Source organism: Aythya marila (assembly GCF_965140915.1).
Source record: "Aythya marila genome assembly, chromosome: Z".
In the NCBI taxonomy this organism is placed as follows: domain Eukaryota; kingdom Metazoa; phylum Chordata; class Aves; order Anseriformes; family Anatidae; genus Aythya; species Aythya marila.
The window spans coordinates 51,373,501-51,393,749 of record NC_139080.1 but is presented as its reverse complement, the minus strand read 5'-3'; the positions used below and the strand labels follow the sequence as shown (position 1 = coordinate 51,393,749).

The window sequence follows — 20,249 nt, the reverse complement described above, 5'->3', positions numbered from 1 at the left end:
GACAACACAACTTGTGAGCCTTGAATGCTAAGGCATTGCTTTCTGTTTTGTTTCTCAAAAACATTTGAACTGAGAGCTTGCGAGATAGAGAGCCTAGTTCTTCCTTAATTTTTCTAAGCCATTCAACAGGCAGTAGGAATGAGTTCTGGTTTTAATCACATGCTAGTACTACAGAGGATTAATTCACAGAACTTAGTAACTACTAAACACACTAGTAAAACTGCAGAGTGTCCTGATATGGAGCCATTTATTTTTATGGAAAATGTAGAGAATTAGCTCATTCAAGTAATTTAGAACCTCCCTCCTGCCCCTCAACTTCAGAATGGCCACATATAAATGCATTATGTTAGCAAAAGTGACAGAATAATATAAACAGTCTTAAATTCAAACTTTTCCTATTATGCATATCCTTCTTATAGTTTTTACTTCTCTTAGGTAGGACTTCTATAATTCCATAACTGACATAGCAGTTTTGCCAGCTGAACAATTTATTTTCTCCTCTAACAAGGCTAGTATTTCTGGGATGAGAAACCGACCCACCAGCAAGTCAGGACAGGTGCTAACAGGGAAAACAGATATTAATGGAAGTAGCCATCATGTTCATTGTCAGTGAAGTCACTGCAGTGGGATCACAGTAGGTCATATCAAAATTCCCAGGGCTACACAGAAGCTGTGCTTTTCTGGAGTACAACAATTCATTTAAAACTATATTATTATCATGTGTAAGATCATTTCTATAAAGCAAGTGAGTTGCGAAGTTTTAGGATTTATAGGATGCTTCATTTTTTTCTGATGGATTACCATTTCAGTCTTGAAGTGAAATCATAAACAAAAATGTATATTCTACAAAGCTGAGTTATCAGTTACAGAATTTACTTAAACTGAGATTTACTGAAAAAAGACACCGAAGTAAGTGGCAATCATTTTATTCATTTGTAAAAAAAAAAAAAAAAAAAAAAAAAAAAAAAAAAACTGGATCAGAGAAGTCTTTCATTTTGTCTTTGACCAATTTTTTAAACTCAGTGTATTTGTGGTGTTTACCTGAGCTGATTTGTTGGATAACCTGTTTTTTTTATATTTATTTTTTGCCAGTAGCAATGCAGAAGTATTTTTAGAGTTGGTTTCTTTTCGGTCTGTTTTATATATTTGGTCACTGTCTCATTTAGCAGGTTTCAAACATGTGAAGGATAATTATAACATTTTTTACTAACTTAACAGTTAAGATGGAATTTACCAATTAATTGGGGGAAAGGAAAGGAAAGGAAAGGAAAGGAAAGGAGAAAGGAAAGGAGAAAGGAAAGGAAAGGAGAAAGGAAAGGAAAGGAGAAAGGAAAGGAAAGGAGAAAGGAAAGGAAAGGAAAGGAAAGGAAAGGAAAGGAAAGGAAAGGAAAGGAAAGGAAAGGAAAGGAAAGGAAAGGAAAGGAAAGGAAAAAGCTAATTTATGGCCCTACTTGGAGATCTGTGGAATATTGGAATCATGGACAACAATATATTTTATACAATTCAATCTTTTGTAACTTTTCTTATAATAGTGATTATTTTTAACACATTTTATCTCAGTACCAAGTAAATTGAACATCAAGAGCCATCTGTATGTGTTTTCCCTAGCCATTATCCAGACTTGTGTTCTGATGTCCAAAGCACTTTAAAGAGTCTTCTGAAATTTATGGCATGTGAAAGGCATATAGTTCTAGTCTTTTATAGTATCTGAAAAACACATTTTCATTGTTCTTCCACTTCACGGATCAAAAGGCTTTTACAAAGTAATAAAATAAAATAAAATCCCTAAATTAAATTAAAGCTTAGCATTTTGAATCAAAATCCTTTCTTTTGCACAAAACAAAAAGAAAGAATGAAAAATATGCCACAGGGTAAAAAGCCTTCAATATAACAAATGAAATCAGATAGAAACAAAAGATTCAAAGGAAATTCAGATTTTAATAGAAAGCATGTTCTGAAAAACAAAAACAAACAAACAAAAAAAACACTGTGCATTTCTGTGTCTAGGTTGTTGACATACTAAGTCCTTTACTAAAAGTCAGTGATATTTTATAATTATTATAAGTGATTCTCTGCAGGAAAAGATTTATATTCTGATATGTATGTGCATGTATTTTCATAAAATCCTGAGGTGTCTAGAACAGCATATCCAAAAATACATGGAGAATAATCTCATTTTTTTTGTTAAATCAGACTTTGAAACTTTTCTAGAGGATATTTTTATTCTTGTATTCAGAATAGCCAGCTTTGTTTTCTGGCCTTTTAGACTCATCTCTGAAATTTTTGTTTGTCATGTTCCATGTTTACTGTCTTGCAGTCTGTGCTGACATACAGGTTTTTGGCACTAGGGGCTTATTGCATCTTGTCAATTTTTGAACATACTTGGTAATTTATAGATTTCAGAATCAGCAGGACTTGAATTTTATTTGGTTTTAATTCCACTTGGGAGATTAATTATCCTGCAGGAATGTTCCGAGGGAAACAAATGCTATCAGTTCAGATCCACTGCTAACCAAACCGTAGTATCAGAGAATAGTTTTAATGCTCTGTAAACTTCCCAGTAAGGTTGATCTGGATTTAGATTGGTGACAACTTTTATATTTTTGTCATGGCTTTTGCTTAGTGAATCAACAGATGTTGTTCTAAACACAAACATGCTCAGAAATTGAGTAACATCTGCATGGCTAAGACTTTTCCTGTTCATATCAGCAAAGAGTTATTGAGGATCCATAAAGTGTTATCACATTTAGTTTTGTATAGATCAAAGTTACATAATGTATTAACATAAAATATGATCTGACTGCTGTTATGTATGTGAAAACCTTGTTTTCTGTGAAGGTTATTGATGTAATTTTCTGACAAGATTTTAATCTGGAGTATGGTGTATGCCATGCCTTTGCAAACCTTCATATTGTAATTATAGGAATTGAGGAAATTCCCATAATTGGGGAAAAGAGTGAACACTATGTTCATGTATGCAATACATGAATTAGAACTGAATTTCCTTTTTCCTGTTGACAATTGGAAGTCAGATGGGGCATCTGTTGTTAATTGAGAAAGGGGAAGTATGCGTGCATTTATTTATTGAGGTCCTCAGAAGGGTAGATGAGCTGAGTGGCTATTTCACCATGGAAAAATAGCCTTCATAAAAAGTCATTTTGTTTTGTTCTGAATTTCTTACTGAGATCCATCAGATTCTACTTAATACTGGATATCTGAGATATTAGTTCTATTAACATGTATTTAGGTTAAGACAAGCATTTTTTCACTTCTGTAGTTGAGAAAAAAGAAGCTATTCCAAATTCAAAACTATGAGTAGCTTTTGAGTGGTTTTTGACAGCCAGATTGTCATAAATCAAAAACTGATGTTTAGATACATCAAAGTTTTCTCAGTGTTAGTCTGCTTCATTAACATCATCAATTCTTAGCTGTTAGTAGCTGTTATTCCCTGATAATCAGAATTATAGAACAGTTTGGGTTGGAAGGGACTTCAAAGACCATCTAATTCATGCCCTCCCCCCCAGCCATGGGCAAGGACCCCTTCCTCTAGATCAGGTTGTCCAATGCCCCATCCAACCTGGCCTTAAACACTTCTAGGGGTGGGCATCCACAGCTTCTCTGTGACAGTGCCTCACCACCCTCAGAGTAAGTAAATGTCTTTATCTACCTAATCTACCTAATGTCTAATTTAATTCTCCCTCTTTTAGTTTAACGCCATTCCCCCTTGTCCTATCACTTTACTTCCTGACAAAAAGTCCCTCCTCAGCTTTTCTGTAGTCCCCCTACCACCCTTTTAGGTACTGGAAGGCCACTACAAGATGTCCCTGGAACCTTCTCTTCTCCAGGCTGAACAACCCCAACTCCTCCAGACTGCCTTTGTAGGAGAGGTGCTCCAGACCGTTGATCATCCTCATGGCCCTCATCTAGACTTGTTCTAATACATCGATGTCCTTTTTGTGCTTGGGGCCCCAGAGCAGAATGCAGCACTCCAGGTGGGATCTCACAAGAGTAGAGGGGAACAATCACCTCCCCAGCCCTGCTGGCCACACTGCTTTTGGTGCAGCCAGAATACAGGTGGCTTTCTGGGATGCAACTGCACATTGCCAGCTCTTGCCAACCAACACAAGTAATGCAAGTCACCTGTGGACACTCCTAGAAATGTTACTCTTTGTTGCGAGGACATTTGTTGTCGACGGAAGGAAGACACAGACGCTCAATATGAGTGATCAGTGAACTTCGATTTATTGGATAGCTCAGTCGTCTTTTATCTAATTCAATATAATTAGCTCATACATATTGCAAAAGCTAAGCTCATGATTGGTTAGTGCATTTCTCTATTCTATCAGCTAGTTTCCCACCAAAATAACAGTTAGTACTTTCCCAGCATACCAACAGATATCATGTTCTTGTACCTGAAACCTCCCTAAAACCTCCCAGAAACCTCCCAGATTTTACGTACTTTCTCAGACTCATATGAGCTGCGTTCGATACTTTGTTAGCTCGCGACCTCCTAGTTGCTCAACATTCACATGACCTACTTCACTTAACCATTCCTCCACAATTCCCCCGTTTTTATTTTGGGCTATAAACACCTTCTCTGTGAGTTGTTCTAGTTTCCTAGATAAGCAGCTAAAGACTACCCGTGCAGCAATTATAATCAATACAATTATAAGCAAAAAGTGAAGTCCCTCTTTGATTAAGTTAAAAACCCATCCCCCTACATTTCCAAAGACAGATTTAAGCCAATCATCAAACCAATTATTCTGTATCGTAATTTTTTGTGTATGATCCATTAACCATTTTAATTGATTGTGAATTGATTGCCCATGATCAGAGAGATTAAAGCAACACATTCCTTCTACATCTTCACACCCATGTCCTTGAGCTAGTAACAAGAAATCAATAGCGGCCCTATTTTGTAATACAGCATGTCTTATGCTCTCCATATCTTGCGACATTTCAGAAAGAACTTGTGTTGTTACATTTGATTGTTTAACAGCCCAACAAGCAAGCTTATTAATGTTAGTCAAAGCATGTGCAGTTCCCACACCAGGTACCAAAGAAGCAAAGAATCTTTCTGCTGGACCCCACAATTCTACACCATCATTACAGTCAGAACCCAAAGTTTTTAATTCTCGTTTAATTCTTCTGCTCCCTGTCGAGTTCTGCCACGAGTGCAAATCTGGAGCGAAAAGTGTAAGTCGTCCTAGGTAACACGGACCCCCAAAAGCACTAGCTGGTATTCCTTGCCATGCACGGTCCCCACAGATTAAAAACATGCCAGGTGGCAAAGCTTTGGCCTGACTTTGAAACCAGATCGAATTGGTGTCACCTATTCCATATGCCCCAAATGGTACACTAATGTTCCCGGTGTTGTTCCATCCACAGTAATGTCCATTGGCCTCAAATCCAAGGGTCCTCGATGTTATGTTGGTCCAGTGTGTTTTATTTTGTTTCCCTTCATTGAGTACAAAGCATGTTTGTGTCCAGTTACTACTGCTATTCCCTACTACCACAGACCCCAGGAGATCCAGTTCTTGAGGGTCCCATGGCAGTGAGTTATTAAGAGCTTGCAGGGCAGCAACTACTCCATCCGAGATGTTTGCAGAAAGGGATCTACTGAGTAGAGTAATACTGGCAGAATATGGTGCTAACATTTCACTCAGTTCCTTTGGATCCCCTATTGGGACCCCAAACAAGCATGTTCTGAAAGGATACATAACGTAACACAACTATACAACTTAACCCTAATAACACTACAATTACTGTAAGCACTTAATGGTAACACAATTAATAGTAAGTAACACAACTTAATAGTAACACACTTAAACCTAATCACTTGATGGTGATCGAAGGCTGTTCTTGACAGTTGTCGAGGTGTCACAACCCACGTCATTGTCAGAATAATTATCAGGAACCTCTTCCTGGTCATCTTTGGCGTGTGCAGATTCTAAAGCTGCTTCAGTCCACTTTGCAGTGATCCACTGGGTACCTGTTTCCGGCACCATTTCAAAATCTCTATAACATTTTTGATCAAAAAGTTTTAAACAGTACGTTCCCTTAAGTTTCTCCTAGTGGCTACTTCACACAATGACCCCATACTTGTGAAACATGATTTTGCTTGACCAGTACTAATTTCCTATGATTTCAGCCTGTACTATGGCAATAAATGGGCTCTCACTAACACAGTACACAGCACACTCACACCCAGAGCACACTTGCACACTCAGAGCACAATTGTACACTCAGAGGCCTCTTGCACATCTCACTCTCAATCATACCACAACCTCAATCATACCACAAGAATATAATTTAGAATGATAAGCAAACAAACAAGTATTGCCTCTCATTGTGTTCCTCCTGAAGTGACTTGCAACACTTTGTTTTAAAACCTTACCCTTACACAAATACTTTCAACACAAAATACCTGGACATTTAAGAATAACACATACAATTATTAACACTCCAGTTAGTATCCCTTTTTCATTGCAAGGTAAACCTCTTATAAAAAGAATGCCAGAGAGAAGCAGCACAGCCGCCGCTGCTTCCATGGTTACGTCAGACAGGCTGCAGGGTCCTGATGTCCGTCCCTCTGCTCTGTGCCGACTCGCCACACGGTGAGGGTCGGCTGCCGTTCGATTCCGCGGAACTCCGAGTGCAGCGCTGCTCGTGGCGGTGACTGAGGGGGGGGAGGCTCCCATTGCCCCGTAGCCCCCTGAGGCAGCGTTATCGTTCTCACTGAAGGCGGCAGTGGGCAATCCACAGCTCCAGCACTTCCCGGCAATCCCAGTCGCTCTGTAGCGGTAGCAGCAACTCTCTGCTCAGCCTGATGTATAACTAAGGCGTTAGTGACTGCTCTCCAAGGCTTCAATAATTTTTTAGCAGTCTTATTTTCATCAAACAATTTGTCCCCAAATTTACGCCACTCTGTTTGTTCAAAAACTGTATCAGGATTGATAAAACAACCCTTAGCTACCCCATATGCTAATAATCCTGGTAAATCCTTTTTGCAGTCTGTAAGCTGTGTGCTCCGCTTTTCTAAAAAGCATTTGAGCAAATCATACGCCGCTTGTCTCTCCATACCTTTATATACGTCGGTACCGTTGCAGCCTTTGCAAAGACCTCGGCGACGCTTTCCGGCGGGACCCTCTATAGGCTCATCCCGGGTGCGAGGACTCCCTTTCCGAGCTGCGGGTGTGGGGATTCCAGGTTTCTTGTCCATTCACCTTTCAGACCTCAGATGCAGGGATTCAGCAATTTATAATCCTTTTCACCTCCTGAGCTGCGTTGCAGGACCGGTCCTCGTATTCCGTCCAACCGTGGCTCGCAGGTACAATTCCAGCGCAGGTTCAACTCCAGCGAAGTCCCTGTTCCTGTATTGCATGTCCCTGTTCCCGTTCAGATTAGTCCCTGTTCGGGCGCCATTTGTTGCGAGGACATTTGTTGTCGACGGAAGGAAGACACAGACGCTCAATATGAGTGATCAGTGAACTTCGATTTATTGGATAGCTCAGTCGTCTTTTATCTAATTCAATATAATTAGCTCATACATATTGCAAAAGCTAAGCTCATGATTGGTTAGTGCATTTCTCTATTCTATCAGCTAGTTTCCCACCAAAATAACAGTTAGTACTTTCCCAGCATACCAACAGATATCATGTTCTTGTACCTGAAACCTCCCTAAAACCTCCCAGAAACCTCCCAGATTTTACGTACTTTCTCAGACTCATATGAGCTGCGTTCGATACTTTGTTAGCTCGCGACCTCCTAGTTGCTCAACATTCACATGACCTACTTCACTTAACCATTCCTCCACAACTCTTTTCTTATTTATATCCTCTGCTTCAAAAGACTGGAATACTTTTTAAACAGGATATGTTACAGTTGATATACTCCTAGTTGTAGATGGTGGTGGTTCCTGGAGTCCTTGTAGACATCTTTTCTGTCCCTGCAGTACCCTGTACTTATTATTATAAAGTAGTCTTAAATTCTTTCTGCAAGAAAAAATGCAGAATAGAACATTGCTTCTGTCCTAGAGAACCCATCATTGAAGGAAAAGACATTAACACAAAGCTCAAAACATAGGAGATGAGGAAGGAAGCAACACTGACAAATGACCATAGCAGATACTGATTTCAATGTACTTGCTGCTTAACGTCTACTTTTTGTGGACTTCATGGGAAGGAAGAGTTACAAGGTAGGGGCATGGAGAAGAGCAACATGACAGTTTTATAGTTTGGGGTTGTGGTGAGCTGTGCCAAGTAGTAGAGGAAACTTGAGAAGCAAGAAAAACAATGGTCTGAAAATGTAACAAAGGGGCTAATGTCATGGACAGTGTAAATGTAGTGGTTGATATTTGTATACTGAATGATAAATGATAAATGAGGGATAGACCACAGAGGCCACGAAGTAAGGACAAGTTAATAGATATCTGAGAGTCAATGGAGGGACGCAAAGGGAAGAGCAAAGATTTAGACATGTCCTTGATATGGCAGCCTAGAAATGAGGAAAGGACAGCCACAGATATTACAGGCAGCTTCAGTTTGTTTTCCATACTGAAGCAAGGAAAAGTAACTTTCATTTAGAAAAGGCTGTGATTCCTTGAACATATATGAAGAAATTTTGCTGATGTTTTGGAGACAGAAAGATAGGAATTCTGCATATTTGCCACTGTTTATTTTAAATTTGTACTTGACAATGTGTTTGCAGTGAGAGAGTGGTTTAATGTATTTCTGCCACTTGTGGAAGGGGATATTATTTTAAGTTGTTTTAAAAGACCATAACAATATGATAGCTATGCAGTAAGGGTCTCCTCTGTTTTGCCAAAACCACACAACAGCATTTTGCTGTACAAAAGGGAAGATATATAAACCAAAATAAAATCTTGGTGCTACATGTAAGACAGCTGCAAAACGCAATGGTAAGAAAAGTAAAGTTTTGCTGTGATTTTTTTTTTCCTTTTACCTCCCCATTAGCCTAAAAGAAAGACAAAAGGAGAAGGAAGTCAGATTTCAAAACAAACAAAACATTGACTTGAATGTGATGTTATAAAGGGAGCTATAGCATACTTAAAATGTAGTTGTAAGTCAGAGTTTCTAAAGAGAATTTTCTTCTGAAATGTTCTTTGACTTGATTTGATAGCCTTATTTTGTTCTCATTATGGGCCATTCTTTACAGAAGTATAGAATTGTAGGTGATCAAGGTGGGTTTGTTGAGAATACTTGCTCATTCATTTTTTTTTTATTTATTTTTTTTGCCTTTCAATGAAATCAACTAAAAATGAAATGAAATCAAATTAAAAAAAAAAGAAAAAAAAAAGGACAGAAAAAAAAAAGACAAATATGCAACCACATTTTGTTAAAAACATCTTTGTTTAGAAGGAACAGAAATAAGTCATCAAATTCTTCAGATATGCTTCTAATTATTATATAAACCAATATTCTGTGATATAAAATATCAGGGCTCCCTGAACTGAAATTTGCAAGTCACCAGCCGCTCACAGAAACCATTTGCATAAAAACATATCTCACCTTGTATAGTAAATATGTGTATTAAAGTTATAGGAAATACACAACTTCAGTTTTTCAAAGATGCTACAAAATGCCGAAGAATTATAGCAATTTGCGTCACAGATTTTTTTTTTTTTTTCCATGAAAGATTTTTTTTTTTTACTTGAATCTGTGAGCTTCTCCTTGTTCCTAAAATCATAATTTGGCACTCAGTTTCAGAGAGCATTTTTTTTATGTCTGCAGACTATTATCTTATATTTTCAAACCATTCTTGCTTATTTTACATGAGGGTTTTTGTCCCTATTGCCAAAGGCATACTTTCACTTTCACTGAGCATCCTTTTGAAGGAAAAGTTCTTTGTATGGTATTTGTAGCACTGTATGACGTGCACTGCATGCACCATGGAGACTAAAAAGATGCTCCCAGATGAACAGAATGTGTAAAAACAGCAGCAAGGTGTGGCATCAATACCACAGTGTTGTTAAACATTTCCTTTGATGCTTTTTTTCCCAGCGGTGTAAGATGAAGGTAGTGAGGATCCTGAGAATCTCCTACAAAAACTGGTAGTGAGCATTACAGCTAACTATCTTGTCTGTTTAAATCAGAAAAAAAGGGGGTGAATGCAACATATGTGAAAAGGGGAAGGAGAGTGACCTTTCTAAGAATGGTGCTCTGCATGAAACAGCAGTATCAGGCAAGTTGTATATGAGAAATACAGAAAATTAACCCTGGTTTACAGATTGGGTCTTGCATTTCTGCAGTATTGAGACTGTTTTCAGGAGTCAGTGGGGCTAAGATGCATTGTCTTTATGTTGAGACCATTCCGAACAGAGGACTCCTCTCTCTCTGCTTTGCTTCTATTTCATGCATACCCTCTGCTGACAGATGATGTACAACCTCAGCTCTGTTCAGCAGCCAGGAGCTGGCACTTTGGTGCGTGTGTGCATGTAGTGTTAGCATATGCGCGTGTCTGTGACCTTGGTGCAGTCAGGACAGTGGAGCAGCTATTCTGATTAAACTCCAGCTGACAGTCTGTAACCTGACAATAGTCATTAGCACAAACACTATCCATTCCACCAGATTAGCAGCTGTGCAACTTCCAGTCCAGCTTTCTCAGTTTCTGAATAATAGGAAGCAGCAGAAATAGTCTGGTATTGTAGCTGGTAAATTTAGCTTCCAAAAAGCAATTAAAAATAAACAGAACTCACCACAGAAAACATTTCTACCCTTTGCCCTTTTCTGTTTTAATAGTAAACTGTGTATCAGTTTCTGACAAATCACTTTAATTTCCTATGGGGACCATTATTGATTAGCAGTCAATGGACATAGAGGTAAAATACATGATTTATCTGTCTCATTCAAAAATACTGCTTTTTCCCATTAATCCTGCAAATTTCTCCATGGCTCTGCCCATAACTCACAGTTAGGTACTACACTGGTGACAGAACTTGCATAATGGACTGTTGTGCAGCCATGCTATGGTATGGCCATCATGATCCTGGTGGGATGCTTCACTGTTGTGATGTAGTGAAAAATTACATAGTCAATATTTGTTACCCACCTGGCCATTGCCAGGAGAATGGTCATGAGACTGGAAATCCTATTAGCAGCCATACCATGCTTTTTATTTTAATGATTTCCTGCAAGCATAATGTGAAGATCACGTCAGGAAACTAATAAATTATTATGTACTGTGCAGTACATGCTCTTGCAGTAAAATAGTCTAGAGAGGTTCAAGTTCACAGACACAGCACGTTCACCTCGAACATCAGTAAATCTGCAGGTGTCAGCAGGATGCGTTCAGGGAGGCAGACTGGGGATGGGGCTGTAAAAAGAGCAAGGGGGCTACGAGGATCCTCTGCTTCACAAGTGAGGCAATCTCTAGCAAGGCAATCTCCATGCCTGGGTGTCTGATGCAATGGTAGATGCGTGGTGGATGGTTTTGGTCTGTATGGCTCTGAGACTCATTGTGCTAGTTCTACAAACAGCTATGTGTTGGGCTCCACCATTTCCAGCTGTTCGTGGAAGAGCACAAGCTGGAATTTTTCAACCAAACACTGTCTGTCATGTCTTTATATCTAGGGTGGGTTCAGGCCAGTTTCATCCTTGAATGAGCTCTGCACTGGAAGAGCCATGCTTGGTCAGTCTGAATTCTTCTGTTTATCAGACATCTCAGGACCTTCTTTTTTGTTTTAATTATTATTCCATGAGGAATAACTGAAATTTAAATTATCTATTTTGCTTGGGAACAGAAGGATGACTGTTATCTGAATCCAGACTAATGTGTTAAGTAAAAAAAATAAATAAAATAAGTATAGGGATCAGAGACATGCAACTGTCTCAGTCCCACTGCCTTACATATAAATATATCTCCAAATATCTAGTTTGCTGAGGACAGTTTGAGGACTGATTAAGCAGATTACATGTTCTGCTCCATGCAGACATTTAAAATAAGTTTATACAAGTTGTGAATGAACGTGAGTTATCAAGGGTAAAGGCATCTTGTGACATGCTGTGTGGCACAGATAGCCATGTGTTGTGTGTATAGTTCAGAACAGAAAATAAGAACAGAAAATAAGCATCTTCAAATAGGTAAATGGAGAAACTATGGCAGTAATCAGATGGGCAGTCACTCTGTCAGTTTGAAAAGTAATGCTGGGTGCTTATAATGCTTTAGGTTGCTCTGCATTTTCTTGCGTCTAGATGCTCCCAGTATCTCCATTAAGCATGTGCATTCTTGTGACCTTTGCTGGGGAAAAAAAAAATCTTAAGGAAAAGATTCTTTAAAAGACCTTAATCCCTTTTTATTTGTGTAGCCTAAGTGAACAGCTCCCATAGCTCAATAATTCCTACCCTGAGGATGTGTCTTGAATTACATCGTCTTACTCTCAGAAAACGTGCCTGTTCTTTGCCTGGCGTTTTTGCCCCAGGAGAAGATGGGGAGAACAATGCTTGTCAGTCACCAAGGGGAGAGCCCAGACTTCCAGTAGCTGCAATTGAGGCTTTTCTGTTGCATTGCTGTTATCAACAGAACATAAAAATAAAACCAGGTCATTTGACCATATGATTAGCACATTCCTGTTGAACTCTGTGTGACCTTAATCTTCCGGCTATTTACAGAATTCCTATGTTTCTCTCTTAAGAAAAATTTCTTCATAAACAATGTGTTTTTTCTTTTGATGCTGAAATATCCTGACTGGTTTGCTTATAGGGCTTAATGGGCTGCATTGGGGCAGACAAGGAAAGATGCACTTGAGTGATTGTGATGACACGTTAGATAACCAAAACTGTAACATCCATATGTTTTAACACCAAGTAGTTAATTTCTATTAAGGAGCTGAGGAAGCACCACATAACCTTTTTTTTTTTTTTTTTAATTTTTATGGTTGACTCATAGTATCTTCAGTGCTCTACCACAAGCTATTTACAAAAGTGCTATAAATTGTTCCTTCTGCCCTTTCAGCATGTGACCCTGACCACTGGGGACCTCACTGCAGCAGCCGATGCCAGTGCAAAAACGGAGCCTTGTGCAACCCCATCACAGGAGCCTGCCACTGTTCCTCGGGGTTCAAGGGCTGGCGCTGCGAGGAGCGCTGTGACCAAGGGACGTATGGAAATGACTGCCATCAAAAATGCCAGTGTCAAAACGGAGCCACCTGTGACCATGTGACTGGAGAGTGCAGATGTCCTCCTGGATACACTGGTGCCTTGTAAGCAGAGGGAATATTATAACCTGGGGGGAGGTTAAGGATTGAAATAGTGCTAACAGGAGAAATAAAGTCTGGAATAAATTCTGCCACTAAGTTGTTGTTCATTCTGCTGTGTAACACAGAGAAGCAGGGCTGGCTGAGAGGCTGCTGTGCAAACCATATTTCACTGCGTCCTCAAGTTGTCTTGATCTGCACTGCTAAGTAAAAGCCACAAAAAGTAGCAGCAGGAGCTTCTTTATGACAACCATGAGGATTGTTTGGCTACAAGTTTGGAAAACTGCGTTGAAACACTTACTTGGTTTTGTCCTAGCAGAATATATATTGAGTTTGTCAGCAGAAGTGAATGAACACCAACCACTGCAGAAAAAAACATCTTTATGAAGAAATAATTCTTAGCTTGCTATGTCTGTTCCCTAGGTTTTGTTAGTTTTTGTTTTTGTTTTTATGGATGCTATATTCAGTTTGCTTCTCTTTATTTTGGACTGCTTTCTGTTGCATACTTTTGGCCAGAAAATTTAACAATAGCATTAAAAATGAAGAGGTGGCTGGGGACTGGGGCACGTGCTGAAGTAACAGTTGTCTGTTGTGCACCAACTCCCCAGCTGCGAGGATCTCTGTCCCCCTGGGAAGCATGGGCCGCAGTGTGAGGAGAGGTGCCCCTGCCAGAACGGAGGCATCTGTCACCACGTGACCGGGGAGTGCGCCTGCCCATCGGGATGGATGGTAAAAACACTTTCTGAAATCAACACGACCCCATAAAATTTCCATATTTGTAGATTTCAGGCAGCATCAGGAATGGATAGCCAAGTAGTATAGCAAACACAGTCTCCCTGTAGCCAGGAGTACTAAGAACTGTACTTTAACACAAGGGACTGGAATAAAATACTTGCAAAACCATCTGTTACTGAAAGTCCTCCAGTTCTGTGCTGCCTTTTTAACCGTGTAAGATTCTGGAATGCTAAGGACATGAATCACGCTATGAAGAGACAATATCCTTTAAATTTTGTCTAGAAGGTGCTCATTTCTAGATATAGTTTGGTGCTTTAGGGAGATCATAACCTTCCTAGGTACCTCCCTAGAGAGAGGTTATTTTTTTTTTTAATTTATTCATTGGTTGTGGTGGATTTTTTATCTGTTCTCAAGTGTATGGTATGCATACATTTCCAAGAAAACACCAAAGTACCATGTTAAATGGTTAAATGGCGGTGACAGAAATAGAACAGATCTTGGACATTATCTTTAGACTTCCTACCCTCTTGTCAGTGGGTAGGGAAAGAAGAATCTACCTCTGAGCTACAAATGAAATGCCTTGCTTATCTGTAGGCCCCCTTACCACAAGGCTGCCATGCCAATTCTAATTTAGAAAAAAAAGGAGTTGGAAGGTGACCAAAAAGTTGGAAGTAATAAAGCCCAACTATTTTCTTAAAATACCATTGCTGATAATATTTATTAATTGTATTTATTAATAACTTTTTAAAGCACATTAAGATAGTGGGGTGGGTAAATAGGTGGATAAAAAAACACATTTGTTTTTCTTTTAATTATCTCACAGTACATGAGGACTTTTGTGGTGGTGGGTTTTCACCAACTAGAGAGCTTTTCTGAAAGTGGATGATGTCTCTTTGTGTGTTTGAGTAGCACTGTTTACTGTCTCCCTAGCTTGGATTGTGGTAATTTTTGCTTTTTATTCCACTTCATGATAGAAGAACAGAAATTACTGATAAATTTATGCAAATAAATTTAAATGCAAATACTCAAAATATTTGCATAAATTCTTTACATTCTCTATTATCCTCAATGCAGCTAATGAAAAACAATATAACCTATGAAGAAGTGATGGAAATTTTATACCAGTGTGTCTTAACTAACAAATTACTCATTTTTTATGTATCTCATTGACTAATTTTCCATTGTAGTTATTTAAGCACAACTTGTTAGTTTTAGATTTTTCAATTTTGTGAAACAATTTTGTCAGCATAATCTTTTTTGCTTTTCATGTAATGATGGAATGAAGAAGCCTGGTACAAGCTCTGTAGTGTCTTACGTATGCTAAAATACCTGTGTATTTTTCATCTGAGATGCTTGTAAATCTGCTTCACTTGAATTAGCTTCTTAAAAGTCTTAAGGTCTGATACTCCTATCACTACCTAGGTGCGGTTAATTCCAGTGATGTAATTAGCAGTGCAGAAATTCAAAACCTGTGGAAAAGAAGCAGAAATCCTACCTAAGCTTTTAAAATATACTGCTTTCAATGAAATTAAAGGAGCTTTTCCTTTTGTCAGAAAAAAAAAAAAAAAAAAACAACAAACAAACAAACAAACAAACAAACCATAAACTAGTATAATTGGGGCATTACAGCAATTACAGATTTGTAAGCCACTATTCATTGGAGGGCATTTCTAGATGTCTTGAGGTATACTACTCCTGATAAAGAAATTGGGAAGAGACTGACATCAATTAGACTTAGATGTCTGAGTTTTTTCACTGTTGCTTAGAGATAGTGTTTTCCCTGAGCTTTGGCCTGCAAAATGGAAATCCTAGAAGATCGTTCCTACATTCCTGAAGCGTACCCTGTGTTTAAAGCTGGAGAGGAGTCTGGCATTTCCAAGATCAGCACTAGATGAGTGACACGATCTTGATCTTCCTTCATTACAAACCTTTCTTCACTGTCCATCTGACCTGCAATTCCAAACCTAATGTTAAGATTTTTTTCTGTATACACAGGGCACGGTTTGTGGTCAGCCTTGTCCTGAGGGTCGTTATGGGAAAAACTGTTCCCAGGAGTGTCAGTGCCACAACGGAGGGACCTGTGACTCAGCGACAGGCCAATGCCATTGCAGCCCAGGTTACACAGGGGAACGGTAAGTAAAAGTGTTTTTTTTGGTGAGACTGTTGAAACTGCAAGGGGTCTGCTACAACAGAGAAATTTAAGAAGCTGCTAGAAAGATGAATGAGAATGCCCATGATATGATTAAGAGTTTTGTGAAATGTGTGCCATGTTGCTTAGCTGACACTGGGTCACAATTTAAAAAAGCCTACATGATTACTCTTCTGTGAAGATTTGCTCTGTTTTAGAATTTTTCTACTGTGTCACATGAGTTGCCAGTATCCTGTGTGTCTTCATTTGAGTGCGGTGCAGAATAATGCAGTTTGGGCTGTGGGGTAAGGTGGGAAGCTCTTGGTTTTGTGCAGATGTTTGGCAGTGGTAATAGGAAGGAAAGCTCATCCAGCTCCTCTTCAAAATGAGCACACAGGAGAGTTGTCTCATAAAGTATTCCATTCAAAGTACTGAAACTTCATTATTTTCAGACGTTGCTGATAAAACATCTTTAGTAGATGTCAGAGAAAAGAAAACATAGCAAGACATCATTTGTGAAGGCATATTTGAAAAGGTATAAAAGAAGTGCTTTTCTGCATATATTTTAAATAGTACACAACTCATTTGCTGAAGTCAGCAGTAGCTTAATCACTGGGGTCAGTCCAGGGGATCTCTGCCAACAATAGTAGGTATTACAATCATATGCACTTCCCACGCAACTGTTCACAGGACATGGGGAGAGCCATGCCAGGCATAAGGGAAAACAAAATCATGAAAAAGAGACACAATTAGTCCAGAGCTTGCAAAAATTAAATTTGCTTCTGTGAAGAAACGGTGCAGAAGGTGGCAGATGCATTTAAAGAAAAACATTTCAGCAGGGAAATCAAATGAGTATCAATGTGAGAATACACATACCACACTCTGATGTGTCTTAAAGCAGTTAAATTTTATGTCTTGTAATTTAAATCTGACTGTAATCAGAAATGCCTTACAGGTTTCTGTATTTTGATCCATTTTGCAAGTCTGAACTCCCTCTTTCCTGCAAAACAGGCTGTATTTGCAATTGTTTTGTTTTTCAAGATACACTAAGGGCAGGAATGGGTCAGAAGCAAGGTTGTAGACAGCTGGTTCTTATTTCACGTCAATGGATTGGCAAGGGATGGAAGTACTAAAAGAATTGTGTGGGCATTGGCTGCATGCACCAGCAGAAAAAAGGACAGTATTTAAAGGTTCTAAGCTATTTTTCAGTTTTGTTCGTAACTTAGTGGTGTTTATCTGAGATTTCAGTGTGGTAGTGACTCCTGGAAGTTGGTCTAATAGCAAGAAACAGAGAACTCCTCAGGCATATTAACACAGGGGCATGCAACTTAAACTAGAACTTTCTGAGGCTGAAGAAGATGAAATTAAAAAGAAGTAGAAAGGTTAAATTTTGTCTAATTTGCCTGGTGTCATTGATGGTCATTTGGAGAGATTTCATTCTCACCTTTATTTGTATAACTACATTAAGAAATATTTAGACAGGACTGTCCACTTTAGTGTAATGCTTCAGCTCTAAAGTAAAAGGTATTTTATTGCTGGCTCCACTCAGAACAGGGATAGTGTTGTCCAGAAGTTTCAAGGTATTTATATCAATTTGAGGCAAATACTGCAGAAGTGTGAACTGAACAGGTCTTCCTATTAAACCTCAGGCAGAGGGCTTTGCTAAATTGTTACATGGTGCAGTGTCTTGTATCATACCAGTCTTTGAAATTCTTCTGAAATCAACCATAAAAGAAAAAAATAATTTAAAAAGAAATGCTATAAGAAAATTCATAAGAAAAATGGAAAGACACCACCATGGAGATTCTTTTATAAGACTGGGGAAATGAGCAGGTTATAATCTGATAAAAGCATTAACAGTGTGCCATATTATCAAGTAATCAGTAACTTGATATAATTTACAGGCATCCAAGATGTTCTGTGTGTGATATTCTGTGCTAAATTGACTGCAGACCTCTGACTTTCAGTGTCATCATGTTCTGATCTGATGCTTTGATATTTAACTGTTTTATTGTTTTTGTTTCTGTGGAATGGTAAACATAATTCATAATTTATAGGATGCTTATATTGATAAATAAGGCGCATTTTCTGTGTCATGCAAGCTATGAAAAGTTGTCGTCCCTGACACCAAGGCATGAACATGTTTAGCTGAGAGGTCTACCCTGAGGCACATATAAAATATTTTAAGTGTACTTATTGCTGGAAACTTTAGTTATGCTGTAGAACTATTGACAGTTAAAGCTGAAAAAAATAAACTTGCATCGTGTCTCTTAAAATCACCAAATGAACTTTATGAACTTTTGAAACCAAATGAACTTTTGAAGCTCATTAGTAATTGATTTGGAAGTTATAGAAGTGGGGTATTGGAAATTGTCTTTTAGTAGTCAGGCTGGTCATCTAAACATACAGTCTGATAAAGTTAAATTTCTTTAAGCTAAGTTGTATTCCTTTAATGTTTTACATACTAAACATCTGTCTTCTGAAAGCTCTGTGAATGAAAGGGAAAGGTTTGGTGAAGAACTGTCTTTATTAGGAAACATTCTGCTTAACAAGAAACAAAAAATATTACTACTCTTCCATATGGGTTAAACCCAGGTTTTTTCCTAACATATGAACATAAGTAAAGTCAGATGAAAGAAAGAATTTGGGGATGTTGAAGATTTTCCTATGTTGTTCTATGAATTTTCGAAGGACAAATACAACTTAAAAAAAAAAAAAAAAAATGTTTAGTGTAAAATTCTGAAAATAAGGGTATTCTGGAAACTTCACGTTTGCAAACATAATTAGAAAATACTCTCTTCAGTCAGCTGATAGCAGTTGTCAGGGAACCTCCAAGCCTGAGTGCAGGGGCACAGATGTCTGCTGGCTGTTCACAGTATTACTAAGTGGAGAATCCAGAACACTTAAAAAGAAAGGGAAAAAAAAAAAGTTACAGGTAGACAACTTTTGAAACAAAATACTTAACAATTTATTCCATTTCATTCCTAAGGTCTAATTTAAGTGGATTCATTTTTGTTCTGTTTTTTGAATGAGAAATGCAGTGTTCTCCATATGCATGTTTTCTCCTTTACTGGAGAGAAGGGAGAACTTTTCCAGAGAAATCTGCCGAAGCAATGTTTTAACGTCTTACTTACTAAGCAGTAAAGGAAGCCAGAGAGACAGACACTTTAAAATATAAAGTTATATAAATTCCTGCTCTACTTATGAGGAGTTTTAGACCTGTATTAGAAATTCCTCATAAATCCTACCTCCCTTAAATCCCCCAAAACTATAGTTTATGGGAAGTAAACTTAATTTTTGTTTGTTTTTCTCACAGATGCCAAGATGAGTGTCCGGTGGGGACTTACGGAGTACGGTGTGCTGAGACCTGCCAGTGTATGAATGGTGGGAAATGCTACCATATTAGTGGTGCTTGTCTCTGTGAACCAGGATATACTGGAGAGCGCTGTGAAACAAGGCTTTGCCCTGACGGAGTTTATGGTCTCAAATGTGACAAAAAGTGTCCCTGCCACTTGCCTAATACCTGGAGGTAGGCTTTACACCATTTAGTGTGTTCTCTTTTTCTGGATAGGATGTAGAAATCAGGATATAATCTGGAAAAATTATATATATTCTGAGGTAGAAATGTTTCCTGATATACTTTCATGCAAACAAAAACAGCTGAAGATTTCTGAGAATGCTTAGTATTCTCTAACCATGTCAAGAAAGAAAACACCAACCCAGACCTTCTGCATGTTGGTGTTTGCAACTATATTTGATCTTAATATTAACCTCCATATTCAATCAATGATCCATGAAATAAGACAAAGTATGACCTTTGTCTATATTTATCACATGAATAAATCTTTATATTGTTCACTATATGGAGCCAGTATTCTCACATATTATAAATGAGAAGTAACTGAATTGAAATCAATGGAGATATCACATTAAGAGATAAAGCATAAGAAGAGAATCCATTTTTCTTCCTACTCCTCCTCTATATGTATAGAAGAATTGGAGTAGGTTCTTTTAATAAAAATATCTGAAGTCCTAGCAATTGTAACTCTAGATTTCAGAAATACTGTTTTGTTTGTTTCACTTAAATATTTTTTTCTAGAAACAGCTTAAAATCTGATCCCTAGAAATCAAATGAAAATAGTTTTCCAGTTGGCTTACCTTCTATCATCTCTC

General features: G+C 38.2%; 1 protein-coding gene across 1 annotated transcript in view; it reads left to right on the top strand.

Annotated features, from left to right (window-relative positions):
* Positions 1-20,249, top strand: part of MEGF10 (multiple EGF like domains 10) — a 106,246-nt gene that overhangs the window by 44,116 nt on the left and 41,881 nt on the right. The window contains exons 7-10 of the mRNA XM_082783509.1: positions 12,973-13,219; positions 13,822-13,942; positions 15,944-16,080; positions 19,393-19,605. Coding sequence (XP_082639635.1) covers positions 12,973-13,219; positions 13,822-13,942; positions 15,944-16,080; positions 19,393-19,605 — 718 coding nt within the window. The remainder of the gene's footprint in view (positions 1-12,972; positions 13,220-13,821; positions 13,943-15,943; positions 16,081-19,392; positions 19,606-20,249) is intronic.